The sequence below is a fragment of the Asparagus officinalis genome, chromosome 8 (genome assembly GCF_001876935.1).
Source record: "Asparagus officinalis chromosome 8, Aspof.V1, whole genome shotgun sequence".
Taxonomy (NCBI): Eukaryota; Viridiplantae; Streptophyta; class Magnoliopsida; order Asparagales; family Asparagaceae; genus Asparagus; species Asparagus officinalis.
In genome coordinates, this window is record NC_033801.1 from 42,966,451 (window position 1) to 42,986,960 (window position 20,510).

Here is a 20,510-nt window from a genome sequence, read left to right on the forward strand (position 1 = left end):
AACTCTAATTTCCACATTAATTGATAATTTCACCTCTAAATACGCAAAATTATTTAATACGTCTTCACAAAATTCGTAAATAATTCACAATTAAATTCTAAAATCTAATTTATATCATACATATGCAAAAATCTAAAATCTAATTTTTCTTCACAAAATCTAAATAATTCACAATTAAATTCTAAACTCTAAATACAATAATTTTCGAAATTATTGATAATTTTTTCTCTAATTTGACAAAATTATTGATAATTTACACACTAATTCTTCACAAATATCACAAAATTATTGATAATTTTCCTTCTAATTTTCACATTTATTGATAATTTTCCCTTTAATTTTCACATTTATTGATAATTTCCAATCTAATTTTCACATTTCTTCACAAAATTCGTAAACAATTCACAATTAAATTCTAAAATCTAGATTTCTACATGTAATCACAATCAAATAGTGGGAGAATACAAAAATTAGAGGGTATAGCTTTTTTAGAAAGAATTTACCTTTTTTTTTTGAAAGGGGGGGGGGGGGGGTCACGCGCGCTTAAATAGGTGGCAGCAAACTCCACGGGAGTTCAACTCCCGTGGAGTTGCAGTGCCAATTTTCCAGAGACTCGATCTCTGGAAAATTGGCACTGCAACTTCACGGGAGTTGAACTCCCGTGAAGCTGCAGTCATAATTTCCAGAGATCGAGTCTCTGGATTTGTTGACTGCAACTCCACGGGAGTTGAACTCCCGTGGAGTTTTAAGCACAAATTAAGCTTCACGGGAGTTCAACTCCCGTGAAGTTTAATTTCCCCATAAACTTCACGGGAGTTGAACTCCCGTGATGTTTCGGAGAATTTTTTACAAAAACTGACTTGTTTCCAGCGTTGGGCTGAAAACAGGTCGGTTTTTGTAATTATTTTCAAAAGTGGTCGTTTTTTACAAATAAAATCCAAAAACGGTTGGTTTTAAAAATTTGTCCCTCATTTGTTTGTTGTGGTTGTTCGTTCAATTTAGCATGACTTTTTCCCCTCAATCACATGTTTATAAGAAAGAGACTATGTGTTCCGAATGAAGATTTTTATAGCCTAGCGTTTTTTTAAGAGAAGATTGTTAGTCAACTCAGGATCAAATTTCTTTTTAGGGGTTTTTCTTTTTTAACCCAAAGTTTTACTCCCACTTATTTAAAAACCCACACATTTTTCCAAACATCAATACACCCATTGTATCCCATCTCACTTATTTCTAAACCCAATATGTATAATACACCAATTATTACTGTATTTATCCTCAAATTCACTACACAAGCTCCCTTCTTCCTTCATCTTCTCCTTCAATGACCACCACCAACCTCTTCCTCTCCCCTTCCTTCACTTCCCCTCCTCCCTCAAACCCATCATCCTCTCCCTCCGCTGCCATTTATCTCCCCTCGACGCCACATCACCCATCACCGTCAACCTCGAATCGGATGAACAGCCCACCAACGGTTTCGACATCGACTCCTCCCCCAGTTCGCCGACATGGCGGCAGACAAGGATCTGAAGCACTTGTCGTCGCCCACCACCTGTTCGTTGAATTTACGCTTGATGTTCTCTCTTGTATCTGATGTATGTCATGTGAGCTTGTAATCAATTTTTTAGATTTTGGAAAAGTACAACTCTTTATAGTGAAGTGTTGCATAGTGTGATGATCTTTTGTAGTGGTGATGTGTAATTGTTGTTTCACACGGTAACTATGTTCTTATTGTTGAAACTGTGTCGTTTCAGAGTTGAAATTGTATCATTTTTTAGCAATGCAAATGTGTAATGACATGTAAGATGTGTTGTTTGATCAATTGATGACGTGCAAGATGTGTTGTTTGATCAATTCTTCACCTCGACGAGAGGTCGTCGCTCCATTTTCCAGCATTAGGAAAAGTATAGCTATTTATAGAAATGTATAGCACCTTATTGATAAAGTACAACATCTTATGGCAAAATATAGCACTTTATGGCAATATTATAGCACCTTATTGATAAAATATAGCACTTTATGATTTCTGAAATTTCTGCAACGTAGGAGAATAAACCAAATCAGTTTTTTTTCAGCGCAATGCGAATATTTGATGACGTATAATATGTGTTGCTTGATCAATTATTCACCTCGACGAAAGGTCGTCGCTCAATTTTTTAGCTTTAGGAAAAGATTAGCTCTTTATAGAAATGTATAACAACTTATTGATAAAGTATAGCACCTTATGGCAAAGTATAACACTTTATGGCAATAGTATAGCACCTTATTGATAAAGTATAGAGGTTTTTCTTTTTAACCCAAAGTTTTACCCCCACTTATTTAAAAACCCATTAACGTTTCCAAACATCAATACACCCATTGTATCCCACCCCACTTATTTCTAAACCCAATATGTATAATACACTCATTATTACTGTATTTACTCTAAAATTCACTACACAAGCTCCCTTCTTCCTTCCTCTTCTCCTTCAATGACCACCACCAACCTCCTCCTCTCCCCTTCCTTCACTTCCCCTCCTCCCTCAAACCCATCAACCTCTCCCTCCGCTTCCCTTTATCTCCCCTTGCCGCCACGTCACCCACCACCGTCAACCTCGAATCGGATGAACAGCCCACCAACGGTTTTGACATCGACTCCCCCAGTTCGCCGACATGGAGGCAGACAAGGATCTGAAGCACTTGTCGTCGCCCACCACCTGTTCGTTGAATTTACGCTTAGTGTTCTCTCTTGTATCTGATGTATGTCATGTGAGCTTGTAATCAAATTTTCAAAATTTGGAAAAGTACAACTCTTTATAGTAAAGTGTTACATAGTGTGATGATATTTTGTAGTGGTGATGTGTAATTGTTGTTTCACGCTGTAACTATGTTCTTATTATTTAAACTGTGTCGTTTCAGAGTTGAAATTGTATAGTTTTTTAACAATGCAAACGTGTGATGACATGTAAGATATATTGTTTGATCAATTGATGATGTGTAAGATGTGTTGCTTGATCAATTCTTCACCTCGACGAGAGGTCGTCGCTCAATTTTCCATCTTTAGGAAAAGTATAGCTCTTTATAGAAATGTATAACACCTTATTGATAAAGTATAGCACCTTATGACAAAGTATAACACTTTATGGCAATAATATAGCACCTTATTAATAAAGTATAACACTTTTATGATTTCTGAAATTTCTGCAACGTAGTGGGATAAACCAAATCAGTTTTTTTCGGCGCAATGCCAACACTCGATGACATGTAAAATGTGTTGCTTGATCAATTATTCACCTCGACGAGAGGTCGTCGCTCAATTTTCTGGCTTTAGGGAAAGTATAGCTCTTTATAGAAATGTATAGCACCTTATTGATAAAATATAGCACCTTATGGTAAAGTATAGCACTTTATGGCAATAATATATCACCTTATTGATAAAGTATAACACTTTATGTTTCTAAAATTTCTGCAACGTAGTGGGATAAACCAAATCAATTTTTTTCGGTGCAATGCGAACACTTAATGACGTGTAAGATGTGTTGCTTGATCAATTATTCACCTCGACGAGAGGTCGTCGCTCAATTTTCTAGCTTTAGGAAAAGTATAGCTCTTTATAAAAATGTATAACACCTTATTGATAAAATATAGCATCTTATGGTAAAGTATAGCACTTTATAGCAATAGTATAGCACTTTATTGATAAAGTATAACACTTTATGTTTTCTGAAATTTCTGCAACGTAGTGGGATAAACCAAATCAGTTTTTTCGGAGCAATGCGAACACTTGATGACGTGTAAGATGTGTTGCTTGATCAATTATTCACCTCGACGAGAGGTCGTCGCTCAATTTTCCAGCTTTAGGAAAAGTATAGCTCTTTATAGAAATGTATAGCACCTTATTGATAAAGTATAGCACCTTATGACAAAGTATAGCACTTTATGGCAATAATATAGTATCTTATTTATAAAGTATAACACTTTATGATTTCTGGAATTTCTGCAACGTAGTGGGATAAACCAATCAGTTTTTTTAGCGCAATGCCAACACTTGATGACATGTAAAATGTGTTGCTTGATCAATTATTCACCTCGACGAGAGGTCGTCGCTCAATTTTCTGGCTTTAGAAAAAGTATAGCTCTTTATAGAAATATATAGCATCTTATTGATAAAATATAGCATCTTATGGCAAAGTATATCACTTTATGGCAATAGTATAACACCTTATTGATAAAGTATATCACTTTATGGTTTCTGAAATTTCTGCAACGTAGTGGGATAAACCAAATCAGTTTTTTTTAGAGCAATGCGAACACTTGATGACGTGTAAGATGTGTTTCTTGATGAATTTTTCACCTCGACGAGAGATAATCGCTCAATTTTCCAGCTTTAGGAAAAGTATAGCTTTTTATAGAAATGTATAGCACATTATTGATAAAGTATAGCACCTTATGACAAAGTATATCACTTTATGACAATAGTATAGCACCTTATTGATAAAATATAGCACTTTATGATTTCTAGAATTTCTGCAACGTAGTGGGATAAACCAAATCAGTTTTTTTCGGCGTAATGCGAACACTTGATGACGTGTAAAATGTGTTTCTTGATCAATTATTCACCTCGACGAGAGGTCGTCGCTCAATTTTTTAGCTTTAGGAAAAGTATAGCTCTTTATAGAAATGTATAGCATCGACGAGAGGTCGTCGCTCAATTTTTTAGCTTTAGGAAAAGTATAGCTCTTTATAGAAATGTATAGCACCTTATTGATAAAGTATACTTTAGGAAAAGTATAGCTCTTTATAGAAATGTATAGCACCTTATTGATAAAGTATAGCACATTATGACAGAGTATAGTACTTTATGGCAGTAATATAGTACCTTATTAATAAAGTATAGCACTTTATGGTTTCTTGAATTTCTGTACTTTATGCTATACTATAAAGTATTATACTTTAGGGTTTTTTTAGTATTAGTCCCTTACATCTAAGCTATTTTGATATTAGTCCCTCGAACCAACCAAACTGCCCCTTACCGTAGACGCGCGGTTTTCTGCAATTTACCCTTTTCTTTGAACGAACTACCTGATATCGAGAACATCTTTCTTCAAAAGGTCCCAATTTCCCGGATCCAAAACCCTAACCCTAAAACCTAGAAATCACAATCCGCCGCCACATCAATGGCGGACACAAAAAAGCGGTGCCTCTACGAGATCCTAAACGTCTCCCGCGATTGCTCTCAAGAAGAGGTTCGATCCGCTTATCGCCGCCTCGCCCTCCAGCTCCACCCCGACAAGAACCCTAACGCCTCCTCGGCAGCCTTCCAGGATCTGCAGCACGCCTATGAGGTACTTTCCGATCCAAGAGAACGCCAATTCTACGATTCTCACCGGTCGCAGATCCTCTTCTCGAATCCGACCTCGTCCAAGCCCACTTCCTCGTTCTTCGACCTCGACCTCTTCTCCTTCTTCTCTACGTCCGCCTTCTCCGGCTTCGGCCACACCGGGAAGGGCTTCTTCAAGGTCTACGGGGATGTTTTCGGTAAAATCTACGACCAAGAACTGTTCTTTGTGAAGGAGTTAGGGCTGGATGAGGACTTGGTCCGGCCTGCGCCCTTGATTGGGGATCTGGAGAGTCCCTACTCCCAGGTCACTGCTTTCTACAGTTATTGGTTAGGGTTCTGCACTGTTTTGGATTTCGGATGGGTGGATGAGTACGATACTTCGTTGGGGGTGAATCGGAGGTCGAGGAGGGCAATGGAGGAGGAGAATAAGAAGAAGAGGAAGAAGGCCAGGAGAGAATATAATGATTTGGTTCGGGATTTGGCAGCATTTGTGAAGAAGAGGGATAAGAGGGTGAGAGATATGCAGGTGAAGAGAAGCTTAGAGGAGGAGAAGAGGAGAGAAGAGGAGAAAAAGAGAAGGGAGGAGGAGGAGAGGAGGAAAATGGAGAGGGCAAGGATGTACAAAGAGCAGGAGTGGGCAAAGATTGATGATGAGGAAGAGACTGTAATTTTTTATGAGATGATGGGTGCTGCTGAGAATGACGATAAGGGAAAGAAAAAGGAGGAATTTTATTGTGTGGTTTGTAATAAGAAGTTCAAGTCGGATAAGCAGTGGAAGAATCATGAGCAGTCCAAGAAGCACAGGGAAAGGGTTGCTGAGCTGAAAGTTTCATTTCAGGAGGAAGAGGAAGAAGAAGAAGAAGTAGGTTTTGGATCAGTATGTGTTGGTGAAGATCAGGAGACGGACTGTGGAAATGTGGTATATGAGTTAACTGAGGAATTCAAGGAGGACTTAGACTTGGAGGAGGGGGAAGTTCAGGATGGAGATTCAGAGGATGAAGCATTGGGTTCGGATGACGAAGAGAGCATCTTAGAGGCAATGGTTTCAGGGCGTACGTGTAACAAGGGTCCTCACTTGGATCGTGATGATTCATTAAGCAATCCAAGTGATTATCTTAACCATAACGAAGAGATCTTCACGGGAAGTGGTTCATGGAAAGGTAGGAAACATAGACCTGCAAGGAGACGAAGTGAGGCTTATGGCAATGGTGAAGAACTTTTGAAAGAAGAGACGAGTGAAAATAAGACGGGTGAGATTGATCATCAGGATCAGGAAGATGTTGAGGAACCAAAGGAAGGAGAAATTCTAACTGAAGGTGGAAATGCCAAGGAGCAAACCGAGGAGACTTCCCTTTCTGAAGGGGTTGTTGCAAAAGGCAATGGAAATCGAGCCACAGGAAAGAAGAACAAAAAGCAACAAGTGGATGCTAGAGGGCCTTCAAAGAAAGATGCTAAAGTCTCAAAGAGCTCGTCAAAAGGGAAAAAACAGAAGGTAACAACAGTCCTGCCTATCACTGTTACTATATTTATGTTGTCTACTTCTGACGTAAACACTTTAAATTGGTTAATCTGGTTAGTTTTATTTTTGTTTCTTATACAACCTCTATAAAAGAAGAGTTCTTTTTTATTCTCCTTCTTCTTTCCCTCACTTTTTATTTATTTATTACAACAAGATTGATGATGATGACTAAGTCTTTATCCCTATTTTTGGGTCGGCTAAATAATTCTTATTCTTTCATTTAGTTCTTTTGAGGGTTCTCTCCTTCACTAAGCTAATCATTATCATATCTTTCTCAACAGTTAGAACTAACCAAGTTTTCTTAGGCTAGCCTCTAGTCTTTTCTCCATTAATAATAATTTGTTCTCTTCTCCTAATTTGTGCATTCAATGGCCTCTGTTGCACGTAACCAAACCATCTCAAAAGATTCTCATTTTATCCTAAAAAAGAGTAATCTCTAACTTCTACCAAATATATTCACTTCTAATCATACCACTGATCGTATATCCACTCATCCATCATAACATTCTCATTCTTGCTACACTCAATTTTTAAACGTGTCACTTTTTAATTGCCTAATAAAGCATTGTGGTCTTATAACAATCATATTGATTTTTGCCTTTAATTTTGAAGGTGTTCCATAATCAATTAGGGCTCCAGAAGCACTCCTCCACTTTAACCATTCTGATTCGATTTGAATTATTTCATCCTCAATTTCACCATATTGACAAATAATGGGTCCTAAATAACGAAATAATTACTCCTAGATATTCCCTGTCCATCCATTTGTACTAACACTCTTTTACAGTTTTACTAAACTTGCATTCCCTATAATTTGTTTTTATTTTGCTAATTCTAAATCCTTTATATTCGAGTTCTTCAGTCAGCCTTTTCTCTTTAGAAATAATCCCTAACTTCATCTCATCAACAAAACCATGTCATAAGCAAATAACATGGCCTATGAGACTTCATCTTGTGCCTGATAAGTTCATCCATACCTAATGCAAAAAGATGATGGCTTAAAGATGATCTTAGATGTAAACCTTTTGCAATAGTAAATAGTTTTGTCATTCCTGTAATTATTCTTTCTCTAGTTCTTACTCTATACATATATTTATTCACATTATATTTACTAGAAACTTGTTTCTTTTCTAAAATCCCTACATTGTTCTCCTGGCCATTCCTTATAGGCTTTCTGAATAAATAAAAACCATTTCTAGATCTGTTCACTTCTCCTTGTATCTCTCCATCAATCTTCTTAATATATGAACACATTTCATTATGAGATTGAGAACGAGGAACATTTGCAAATAAAAATGGTCTTTTTAAATCTTTTTGCAAATGCGAAACATTTCTCAAATCAAAATAAAATTTGGCCAAATGACCAAATCTATCACAATAATCACATTTAAACACATTCACATGCTTATGATTATCATTGGGTGCATGTGTGTGTGTATGTTGAGAAGAAACCTTATGAGATGCACAACAAGCATTAGTATTAGAATTTTTGGGTTTACATGCATCATAGAAAAATTTAGCAAGATGGCATTTACGGCCGTAAATAGTGTATTTATAAATTTTGCTATACATATGTGCATAGTGAGTGAGTGATTTTGAAATGGTAGCTCGTGACTTAGCATATATGTCCACAAGATTCTTATGTTTGACAATGCATGTTTTTAGAGTTGAATCTAAAGATGAGATACGGTTTTTCACATTATTCAACTCATTATTATGCACACTAGCATTGTCAATAGAAGTAGAACAATCATTATTATTTTTGAAAGAATCAAATTCATGTATAATTGTTTCTACCTCTAATATTGCATCATTTTTCTCATTAGATAAGTTAGAATTTTCAATTTAAATTTATCATTGCTATCTTTAAGAGTCACATTTTCTTTGGCAATGATTCAAACTTAGTTGCTAACAAATCATGATCGGATTTTAGCTCTTCATGCTTGCTTTTTAAACTTATAAAATTTTGATGCAATTTGTTATAGGCTTTCATTAGTCTTTCATGTGCACATGCGAGATCATCTATGATTAATTCATTTTCGGAGTCGGACTCGCATACCTCACTAAGGCAACCGCCTAGTAGCCGTGTGCATGATGATGCTCCATTCTCACTTGAAGCGGACTCCACCGGAATGTGTTGGAGTTCCTCCTAGTTGCCTTGATGTGCCTCTATGTGTTTCCATAATGTATAAGCACTATCAAAATGAGCAAGTTTGTTAGAAGTAGATGATTCAAAAGCTTTAAGTAAAAATCCTAACAATAACTGTTTGTTAGAAGTAGATGATTCAAAAGCTTTAAGTAAAAATCCTAACAATAACTTGTTCATTGTAAACATCTTTTTATCATAATTGCTCTATAAAAGCTTTAAGTAAAAATCCTAACAATAACTTGTTCATTGTAAACATCTTTTTATCATAATTGCTCTATTTGGATTTCTCCAATGTGGGCACAATATAAGCACTATCAATCACTTTCTCATAGTTTCATAGTATGATTCATAAGTTTGATATCCCAAATAGTTTGAATAACTTTGTATATCTCCTTGACTCTTATACATATAGGTATGAAAGTACTAATTCTCCATTTATCGAGCATTTTCTTAGTATCAGTAATCGTGTTGAAGAGTTTAGACAACCATCCTAACCCTGTAAATCAAAGATATTTTCAAACTTCAAAAGACATATCGTCCAACCTTTTGTTTCTTCCCATTTTCATTTTCCTTAAAAGAACTTTAACCTTAATAATTCTAAATTTTTGACAATACCTATATTTCCTTATCATCCACAGTGTTGTCAAATTCTCTCTTATGTTCATATGTTTGATATCATTAAATGCTTTATAAAAATAACTTTGCCTCTATTAACTTTGTCATCATTTACTAGAAATCTTTCATCTTCACTCTTGATACATCTAGCATATCTAAATCTCAACTTCTTCTTTATCTCATCTTAGCAAGTTTATAAATACCTCCCTTCCCCCTCTTAAGCCTCTAGTTTTTTATATAAATCAATATAACTTGTATTTTAACTGCCCTAACTATTTTTTCTTTTTGCTAATTTGTAGTTTCAAGATTTTTCTAATACCTATGCTTCTGTCACTCTTATGAGACATCATCTTTGCTCTAATTATTTTCTGAACTTCTTCATTCCAGCATCTACTCTCTTTGTCGGGCAATCTACCACCCTTAGAGTCTTAGAGGATTTCTTTAGCCACCTTAATATAACAGATATTCTATTCTTCAAACTATTAGCTTCGTCATCTATATTCCAGCATCTTATCCTTAAAATGTACTAAACAGTTAAGACTATTGTTATTGGTAGTACTCTAACAATATTATCTTTAGTGTATTATCGATAATGTGGTATCTATAAGTATTTTCTGCCCGATTTTTTCCTTTTCTTTCGTTACAAACCAAAATTTTATAAGCGGTATTTTCAATCTCCCTAGACTTTCATCTCCCACTTAGCTTCTTGTAAACATATTGTATTGATCTTTCTTTAGTTCATGATATTTATCAACTAAGTTTACCTACATTTCAAGTAGCGAATCTAATCCTACTCTTATATAAGCCTCTTAGTCTTTCTCACTTATGACTTTCTACTCTACGCCTATTCGTATTCAACACCATACTTGAGGACAAATGTGGCACTATGAGATCCTCAACACACCTTACTTGTCATTACATTGAGATTGTATAGATGTGACACGTCGCTTTGAGGGGCCACCCTAACAAACCACCCTTGCTCACTACGCTGAAATGGCATCACTTCAACTCATCACGATGGAGCGCCCCAACATATTTTCTTCAGGATTTATTTTCATAGAGATCTGGCTAGGTCATACATTGGCTGTTGGCTATCTTATACAACCTTCCTGGGATGGGCAGTGAAAGAATATACAATGAAGCGCAACATTTGTCAGATTTTTATTTCTTTTTTTACAACATACTTAATTTAAACCGAGGAGATATTCTTTTATTCATATTTGGTGAATATATTTTGTAGTTTCCTTTGTCTTCATTGTGTTCAATTGCGAGTTGCTAGGTTAATGTATATCAAATATCTAGCAAGATAGCCTTTTGCTACTGGCGCACCACTGTTTCCTATCTATTTAATTATCCCAATAATTTATATTGTGCTACTTATATAGGTTTGAATCATTTTTACTTAAGTTCTGGAGGCATCTTAAATTTCATTTACTTTGTGCATATATTATTTGGCAATCTGTCTACATATCTATTACTTTTATTTAATTTAACTTAAAAGCAAAACCCTAAAATCATAATAATACTGTTCATACTGCAATAATAATTTTGGCCCTTGAATGAACTCTTTAAGCTACAGTGGAATTGTTGGCCCTTTATCCAATGTTCAAGCTAAAGTAAAAAATTTTAAACCTTAAAAACACTGTTCATATCCTTTTTTCGGGTTCTTGCGGATGATAATTTAAACTTTTATCAGACATTTCATGTATAGAAATCTTTTCTGGCTCTATTAAAAAAAATTGATATAACTTTCTCATTGGTACATTATTGTGTTAACTAGTTTGGAGATTCTTCTATAAATAGTAGTAAAAAAATTGTCACTGAAGTTTTATAAATAGTAATATACAAAAACCATTATCAATCTGGCAATAGATATACCTCGGTAAATAATGCTCGCAGCAATGCGCGGACTTAACACTGATGAAGTGAAAACTAGCTCATTTTCACTATTCTGTTTTTAACCAATATATGTCAAATCTTGCAATTCCCTAGTTCTTTTCATTTTCGTTAAAATGCTCATAGTGTTTCAATCGATGCTTGATTGGCAAGATTCCTTTTTTGTGCACATTATGGTTAATGTTTTAGAAAACGTTAGGCACTTCTAGGTTCTGGACCAAGCGCCTAGCGCCTAGACGTCTATGTGGGCGCTTAAGCAGAACCTAGGCATTTTTTAGCATCAAGGAAGAAAGGGTTCATTTCGAAGATTCAATATCATATTCTCGTCGTTTACTTAAGATGGAAGTAGATCGAAACTTCTGAATCGACCTATTTTGACTTTGTCAATTCTATTGACCTGTTACTAGCTTACTGTGACTTGGCAAGCAATATAACCCTTGTTAATGCAGTGTAGTTTACATAAGCATCTTATGCTCCCAAGGTGTACAAGGTGTAGGCAGGTGCCCTAAACACCGCTTTAGTCTAGGCGGGTGCCTAAGTGGACACCCAAACTGCTTTTTAAAAGGGTGATTATGGCTATAAACAATTAAGTTCATCATCAGAGCTATGACAGTAGCTTACTCCACTTTATTATTATTGTTATTATTCATCATAAGAAACCTCAACTATAAATTCATTAATTTCATGGAACCAAGTTAAGCAAGGGAATGGATCCCTGCCTGTCACTGACAAGTCTAAGATATGTCTTTACTGCATTTGGATGGGGTTAGGAGAGAGTAGGGTTAGAGAACTTGGTGCTTCACTTTGTTTGGAAGTATTTAGAGCCCCCCCCCCCCAAAAAAAAAAAAAAAAAAAAGCGAAAACAAAAACAAAAAACAAATGCGGAGTGTATAAGAGGGAAACAGAGAGGAATTAATCATAAAAGATGTTTGACCCTCCATCATTATGGATCAATGGTGGAGATTTTATTATGAAACCTTCTTTTTCTTTCCCTTCCCTTTGTTAGAGCTCCCAAACAATATGATGAAACAAGTTTCCCTCTATTCCCCTCACTAAACTTCAAAAATAAGATATTATATTTTCCCTCTCCTACTCTACCTTCCCTTTTCATATTTTATCTTCCCTTTCATTCTCCTAGTGAAACTCCTAAACATAGTGTTAGGGTATAATTGCTCTTTGAACTTCCATCAAGGATGGTGGGCTTTATGTCAACTTATTATGAAAGCAATGTCTTGGTCGTTTCACCTGTTTGGTTTGTGCAAGTTTCATAAATAGTTAATAGAAAGGCAAGAAAGATTGTGATACCCTCTAGGGAATGGTTCAACCTGTTTTGGACACCAAAATTGTGGTAAGGGAAGATATGCGCAGGAGATAGGGCATGCTATAGGACCTAGAAAGCCAAGTGGCAATATAAAATCTGTGTTATTGTAAAGAAGAGGAATTTCCTGTCTGAAAGCATTCCATCAATCAACATGGTTAAGTTCTAGTATAACTATTTTGTACCTAAGCATATAAATTATAAAGCAGAGACATGAAATCGTCCCCAAAGAAGAAATTGACCTTCCTTTATGGCTGTTCCTAGCTTTTCTTTGAACTATTTCACGTATATTGTGCATAGCTTACTCTTTCCTACCGTTTGTAGAAATCTATATGGACCGTTTTATGCCTTAACAAAAAGCACCTACTTGAAGTTAAATATTGATTTTTTTATTCATCTTTTTTCTTGCATAAATCATAAGACAAGTCACATTTGTGACAGTCGAAGATATGCTCTTTTGCACTATCTGTACAGTTTGCAATTAATGTTAATTATGAAATCATCTGCATCTAATTGACCTTCACCAACAACAAAATACTAACAATAAGAACATCTACAAATAAGGATGTAAGCTGTTGTGAAATCCTTTTCCTCCAGGCAAGTCTTTTTTTAAATGGCATCTCCTTTATAGAATCAACCATGATATCATGTTAGCTTCCTCAATCCATTTTTCCGTATGCCTCTATTCATAGCCACTTCTGCGAAAATGAAATACGTTCTGCATTTAAAGAAATATATGTATTATTATAGCTGAAATTGTTTATTAGACTACGAGTTATGCATGAACATTCTATTTATACAAACATGGATATTAATTCGGTTTACAAGTGGGGCAAATTTAAACCTGATTGGACACAATCTATCTTGTTTGCCTTCTGCTGGATGAGATTTCATTCCTTGGTCAGTCAGACTCTTGTTCAAAATCCTCTATCCTTGCTGAATTTGCTGGAGATGCAGCTTAGTAAAAACAAGGGAACAAGGGTATCTGGTAGACGACGATAGTTGCTTCATTTGCATAGTTGTAAGGTGTACTTGTACATTTCACAGTATGTCCCGCAGTTTAACCATTAGGAAACTATAGAATTGACACTGTCCCTGGGTGATGACATCATGATGTCAAGTAAATAGTTTACCTTAAAATTTTGGTCAATCATCTACGGAACGTTTACAATCTGGATTCACAATTTTGTTGCTATACGTTAGGTGACTCCATGATGATGAGAAAAGCCTTAGGAAATGATAATAGAATCCTGCTCATGCTGCAGAATGTTATGACTTATCACCAACTAGTGTACTTTGCTTAATTGTTGTCAAATTTACTTGACTGATCTTCTTAACCCCCAAAAGCCATCCATGGCAATGCCAATATTTCACGGTGATTCCATTTTTTGTCGTGAAGAGCTATCCTGCACTAGTTTTGGAACGTACCAGCTTATATGGATTGACAAAATAAAATACACTCGTAGATATTATTCGAACACTAAGAAAAAGAAATTCTTGAGCATAATTAGGAAATAATACTATTAAGGAAGCTATAACGAAATGATATTATTTAAAAGGGTTATGTAGACTGTAGAGGATTCTCAAGCAGTCAGTGAAATTAATAAGAGTGAGGATTCTCAAGCAATATCACTTCCTAGGTTATGCTAATATAAATATACTACTAGCAACTTAATAAAGAAACAAAAAACAAGTAATATGATTTAAGAGGTATACATTGGCTCTAAGAGTTAATGTTCGTCAAGGTAAAGTTATGGGGTATTCCCCCTATAGGGTTAAGTGCAAAAAAACAAAATGTTTTGGGGGGTTTTCAGAAAATCCCAAACTTACTGCAGAGTTCAAAAATTATGGGGGCTTAGTGCAAATAATTAAACTTTTTGGAGGTTTAGTAAACTTTATCCTTAAAAAAAATTCACGAGTGCCATATGACAATTTTTTGAGATTTTTTTAATTAGAATTTATCTATAACTATAATTTGATTAGGACTACTAAATATCTGACTACAATTGGAATTTTGTAATTATGGATAGATTTAATTTGATGAGGATTCTTTGGAGAATATTTGATTAGGTGGCCACATGTCACCTTCTACTATGACACTTTTAGTATAACACGTGATGGTGTTTTATGCCTTTTAAGTGGTATACTGGTATATATATAAAGGAGGGATATCAATGACTGCAACCCATCTCTCTGTTCTCTTTCATGCGTGCTGGATATGTTCCCCTACACATTCCTCATGCTGCAAAGTAGGCATTATGTGACACACTATCTGCATTACATGAATCAGTAAAACATTTGAATTCTCAGAGGTAGGCCATGTCGGGATCCTGCTCCCCAAGCAGTATCTCTAGTTTCATACCTAAACTATTTTCTCAGTTAGAAAATTAAATAAAATAAAAATTCGTTGAATTTGTTTATAAGACTGCTTCGGTCGCTATTGGATCACTTACAATTCAATGTACCCTTCATCCTTATATTTTATTTATTTTATTTTTGGGGGAAATGTGTTCAGACAAAGCTGCAAATTTCTGAAATGGTCAATCTGTGTAAAATGAATACGTCGAAGTACTGAACAGACTGGCATGACATCCAATTTTGCTTTAGAACTTGTCTTTCTATGTGCTTTCACCCTAACTAACTTATGAAATATTGGAAATCAGGCGAGCACAAAAGCACCGAGTAATGCATGCGATATGTGTGGTGAGAATTTCGACACAAGGTATTGCTGCAATGTTTCTTTTAACTTATCTCAGTTATGCTTTGCAAATAACTTTAATTTTCTTCATGCCTCCAGATATTCTGAATGCTGATATGAATATTCATTTGACAGGAATAAGTTATTTGCACATTTGGGTGCTACAGGCCATGCCACGTTAAAATCAAGATAAAGTATAGTTCATTAGCAACATACAGTAATTGTCAATTTTGTAGAGGTCATTCTGCTTTGATGACTGCTTAAGGATTCCATGCTGAACAATTTTGCAAGTGGAAAGTGCCCATCCTTTTCAGAGAATTCTGTACAGGCAGCGAGATGGGATCAAAGGTCCCAACTTTTGACGAGGGTGATCAGGGATATCATACGCTTGATAGGATAAAGAACAAACAGTAGAGTGGGAAGAAGGGGGAAAAAACTCGAACTGAATTTAAGATGGACAATGATTTTTTTTTAAATTTTTTCCTTTTTGTAATTGTGTTGTAATATGTTTGATGTTTCTGATATCCTCAAGCAAATTACTCCAACATCAGATTATGGAAATAACCGGAGGTTATAAAGGTTTCCAGACATTCTGTACCTTTTACATTGTTGCCTTCTTTTGAGTGTAAAGTTACCAATTTTGCGTTATGTGATATGTTGATATTGCTGAAAAATTTAACATTTTTATATAATTTAAATAATTAATATTATTTATGGGGGTCCATTGAGTAGGAAGGGTTGACTAAGGGGGTGTTTGGTTCAAATGCCAAAATTTAAGAATTTGTAATCTTATGGAGAATTTCAAAACCATATGGCTTCATACATGTTTTGGGATTTCTAATGTTTTGTTTTGTTCAACATTATTATAGGAAAACAAATCCTAAAATTTGTAATATCTTGTTTAGTTCAAACCTAAATTATAGGATTACAAATTCTTAAAAAGAAAAATATGTGAATATACTTACCTTGATGAGGCTACCTCTAACAAAAAAAAAATATAAGGGTATAAAGAGAGCTACGTGTACTTATTTATGAGTTTTGCCAATTTTTTTTCAATTGAGAGGATTTGACAAATTCTAAAATTTAAGTTTTTTTTTTTTTTTTGCAATTTAGGGATTCAAGGAACCAAAAAATTGCTTGAAACAAACGCAATTTATAGAATCCAAAAACCCCCAAAAGCCCAATATTTGATTCTAGAATTTGAAATCCATCCTATATCCCAAAGTTTGCTTGAACCAAACACCTCATACAAAGATTTGATTTGTAAATTGTAGAATATCTCTGCGACTAATGATGTAGATGACCTCTATCTGTTTCTAAGCTTGTGAAGATGTGGCTAGGGATGGAAACGAATGCAATTGAGCTCTAAGGTGTTCATGTTTTGTATTCCTTTATAATGTTTAATTAAAATTTTAATATACTTCTCTGTTATAATTTGAATTAGAACACAAAATATTTTTTTAAATTAGCATTCATCTATTGTATATGGAAGTATATTTGTTTGATTATCACGTGTAATTTATGAATATTAAATATTTTAATTTGGTTAAAGAAATTATATCCTTTCTCAAGAATTTGGCTTTCTAAATTGCATTTGAATTCATAATATAAATCTTACATAATCATGATGAATAAATCTGTTATATTTGGTTCAACAACCATTTTGGGACAAAAATCTTTCAAAATTAGTTTAGAACTTGAAATTAAAAATGTAATCAAGTCAATTTAAAAAAACATCAAGTATAATAATACAAGTTACAAGAAAAACTTTAAATAAATATTTGATAAGCAAACAAATTGGATATCCATCTAGTTAAATTCTATTTGTTATAACCCAAAAACTAAAAGTTAGAGAAACAATAAAGGGGTGCTAGTCAACTAGACATTTTTGATAGAAGTGGAACAAGTTTGAGATGAATATTTGAAATGAGATATTTTAGTGGGACAATTGTTAGTATAATTAAGGATAATTTTCAAGACTACTATTTATATATTTTTAAAAACATACTATTATTAATAATTATTATTTACTTTAGTGTTAATTAATCTTGAATAACTATTGAATAGACTACAAGGCATTATTATTACAATAATTTATATATTTTTTTGGAATCACTATTGTAACACAAATTAAAAAATAAAGTTTTTTCTTTTTGTGCTTTCCTTTTCAATCTGCTAGACATCATTTTGTCATCTCTTAATTTTAATTAATTTTAATAAAAAACAACTTTTATAATTTTTTAAATTTAATTAATTATACAATTCTAATATTTAATAAAAAAAAGATTACATATGATGGTAAGAAGAGATGTGACCTAATCCTATTGTCAGGTTTGAAGATGATGGAGAAATGAAATATGAAAATTAAAAAGCAAAAAAAAATTCTAGTTTTTTTACCATCTAGTTATAATTTAAAACTTAGAACAATTTTGAGAGACTAGAACTCTTTTTTTCACATAAAAATTTGACAAAAGACCGACAAACTTTTATTATTATCCCACTTTTACTTTTTATTTACTTTTTATCCAGTTTTAATTGACTGACGTTGTATAATTTTATTCCCATTATAGTTCCAATTGACTTAACACTAACAATTTGTCGCTACCAATGAGAACTTTCCCTAACAACTTTCTCGCAATGCTCTCTAAAAAACGACTGTTACAATTATTAGATAGCAGGTTCCTAATATGTTTCCTAATTTGTTTTTGTAACAGGTTATTGGGATTTCTAATCTGTTTTAATAACATGATTTCAAATCTGTTTTGGTAACAGGTTATTAGGATTCCTAATTTGTTTTGTTTTTTTGTTTTAGAATTCCTAGTATGTTTATGATTTTAGGATTTTTATATATATGGAACAATTGGAAGAGAGAATTGAGAAAAAAAATTAGGGATATTTGGAGCACAGAAAAGAGGTATTTTCTAAGCTATTGGTTAGGGTTTTGTTTGGAGAGAATTAGAGATTTATTGGTGAGATTAATTGGTGAGTTTGAGTGATTTGTAATCTTAGTTTCTACTCTTCTTCTCTATTAGTAAAAAAAACTCTATCCCCTTCTTACCCCGTGGACGTAGGCAACTTGCCGAACCACGTTAAAATTGATTGTTTTTGTTTGTGGTATTGATTTGGTTCGTTTGGCCTTCTTTCGGCGTTTGTTTGATTTGGTCTCTCGAAGCACATCGGTTTGGTTTTAGCTTCCGCAGCGCTCAACAAGTGGTATCAGAGCTCGGGCTACGCTTGGGCTAGTTAGAGGAGTAGGTCGTTTTGGAGGCGCGCGTAGGGCTTCGTTTGGTGATAAATATGGGATCTTTTTGGTAAAGACTCTATCTTTTTTAGTTTTGGATCTATTCTTCATTTGTTCCGCATTTGTTTTGGTGCTTTGAGAAAGATGGTCGGGAAAGGAGTTGTGGAGGGTACTTCCGACGTGAAGACCGTCCGAAGTTTGAATATCCACTCTATGAAGATAGATATGGAGAAGTTTAATGGCACAAACAATTTTGATCTTTGGAGAGGTGAAGTCTTAGATGCCCTCAATGCGCAAAATTTGGAAGATAATTCGGAGTTGGACGGGAAACCGGATGACATTGAGGAGAAGGTTTGGAAAAAGATGAATAGAACGGCGTGTGGTGTGATTAGATCTTATTTGACTCAATATTTAAAATATGATGTGATCAATGAGACTTCGGCTAAGAAGATTTGGGAGATCCTAGAGGACAAGTATTTGACAAAGAGTGTAGAGAACCACTTGCATTTAAAGAGGTGACTTTATCGCTTCTAATTGAAGAATGGGACCTCCATTGGTGATCATATGAACCAATACACGAAGCTTCTTACGGATTTGATGAATATAGATGTGATGATTGAAGATGAGGATAAGGCGTTGTTGTTGTTGAGTTCCTTACCTGACGAGGAATATGAGACCTTCGTTCTTACTCTTATTAATGGGAAGGTATCTCTTTCTTATAGTGAGATCACTGTTGTCTTGTGAATTATCAACTCCGAAAAAAGGATAAGGAGACTTCAGTTGAGCCGGTAGCGGGGGCATTGATCGCAAGAGCAAAGAGTCCAAATCGTGGTAGGAGGTTGCAGTCTAGAGGGGTACATCTTGGAGTTCGTAAGAATCAGTGTGCCTTTTGTAAAGAGGATGGACATTGGAAAGCCGAATGCCCAAAGTTGGTTGACCGAGCCGGGAAAAATAAGGGGAAAGCTATTCAAACTTTAGAGGTGAATGTTGTCAAGGCTAGTGACTATAATTCAGATTCGGATTCTTCGAGCTACTCGTTATCTGCACTATCGTCAGTTTGTGTTACCGACTCTACAGAGTGGATGTTGGATTCAGGTGCTTCTTACCATATTGACCCTAAGAGGGATTGGTTCTCGAGCTTTCAGGAGTTGGAAAGAGGGGACGTCGTGCTCATGGGTAATGATCATGAATGTCCTATTGATGGTATCGGTACCGTTCGGATTAGGATGAGTGACGGAGTGATTCGGGAGTTGGTTGGAGTAAGGTTCGTTCCTCAGTTGAAGAAGAACATCATTTCACTTGGAGTTTTGGAGGCAACAAGCTATAGGGTGACCTTGGTTGATTCACGTTTGAAGGTCACATTGGGGTCCATGATTGTGATGATGGGCGTCAGGAGGAATAATTTGTATCATTTGATTGGAAGTACAGTGTTTGATAGAGAGATGATGACTTCTTTGGATTTGGCCAGATTGTGGCATTTGTTGAGACTGAGTTATTTGATTGGTTTTGTCGTGCATGGTTTGTTAATGAGTGCTTTGACCTGCAAATTGAAGTCCTTTGAGCATATTGGTATGAGCAAGAATACCGAGGTGGAGTTTGGCACTTCTATCCATCGATCGAGGGGTCTTTTAGGTGGTGTTCAGTCAGGTATTTCGGGACCTTCTAAGGAGGCATCATTGGGAGGTAATCGGTATTTGGTTTCCGCAGTTAGGGATTGTTCTAGGCATTGGTGGGTTGCAACCAGGTCCCATTGGTGT

At 35.0% G+C, this 20,510-nt stretch overlaps 1 protein-coding gene across 1 annotated transcript; it reads left to right on the top strand.

Moving 5' to 3' along the window:
• On the top strand, nt 1,506-16,160 carry LOC109821178 (DNAJ protein JJJ1 homolog). Its single transcript, XM_020387368.1, has 4 exons — nt 1,506-1,592; nt 5,130-6,809; nt 15,478-15,536; nt 15,648-16,160. Exons 1-4 carry the CDS (start codon nt 1,506-1,508, stop codon nt 15,703-15,705), a joined length of 1,884 nt encoding a protein of 627 aa, XP_020242957.1. The 3' UTR covers nt 15,706-16,160.

What these genes read in the sequence shown, in the direction of transcription:
- LOC109821178 (XM_020387368.1), top strand. Translation starts at nt 1,506, where the DNA reads ATGGCGGCAGACAAGGATCTGAAGCACTTGTCGTCGCCCACCACCTGT. An exon ending in TGTTCTCTCTTGTATCTGAT is followed by an intron (nt 1,593 to 5,129) that starts GTATGTCATGTG and finishes CCTAAAACCTAG; the next exon opens with AAATCACAATCCGCCGCCAC. An exon ending in GGTGAGAATTTCGACACAAG is followed by an intron (nt 15,537 to 15,647) that starts GTATTGCTGCAA and finishes TTCATTTGACAG; the next exon opens with GAATAAGTTATTTGCACATT.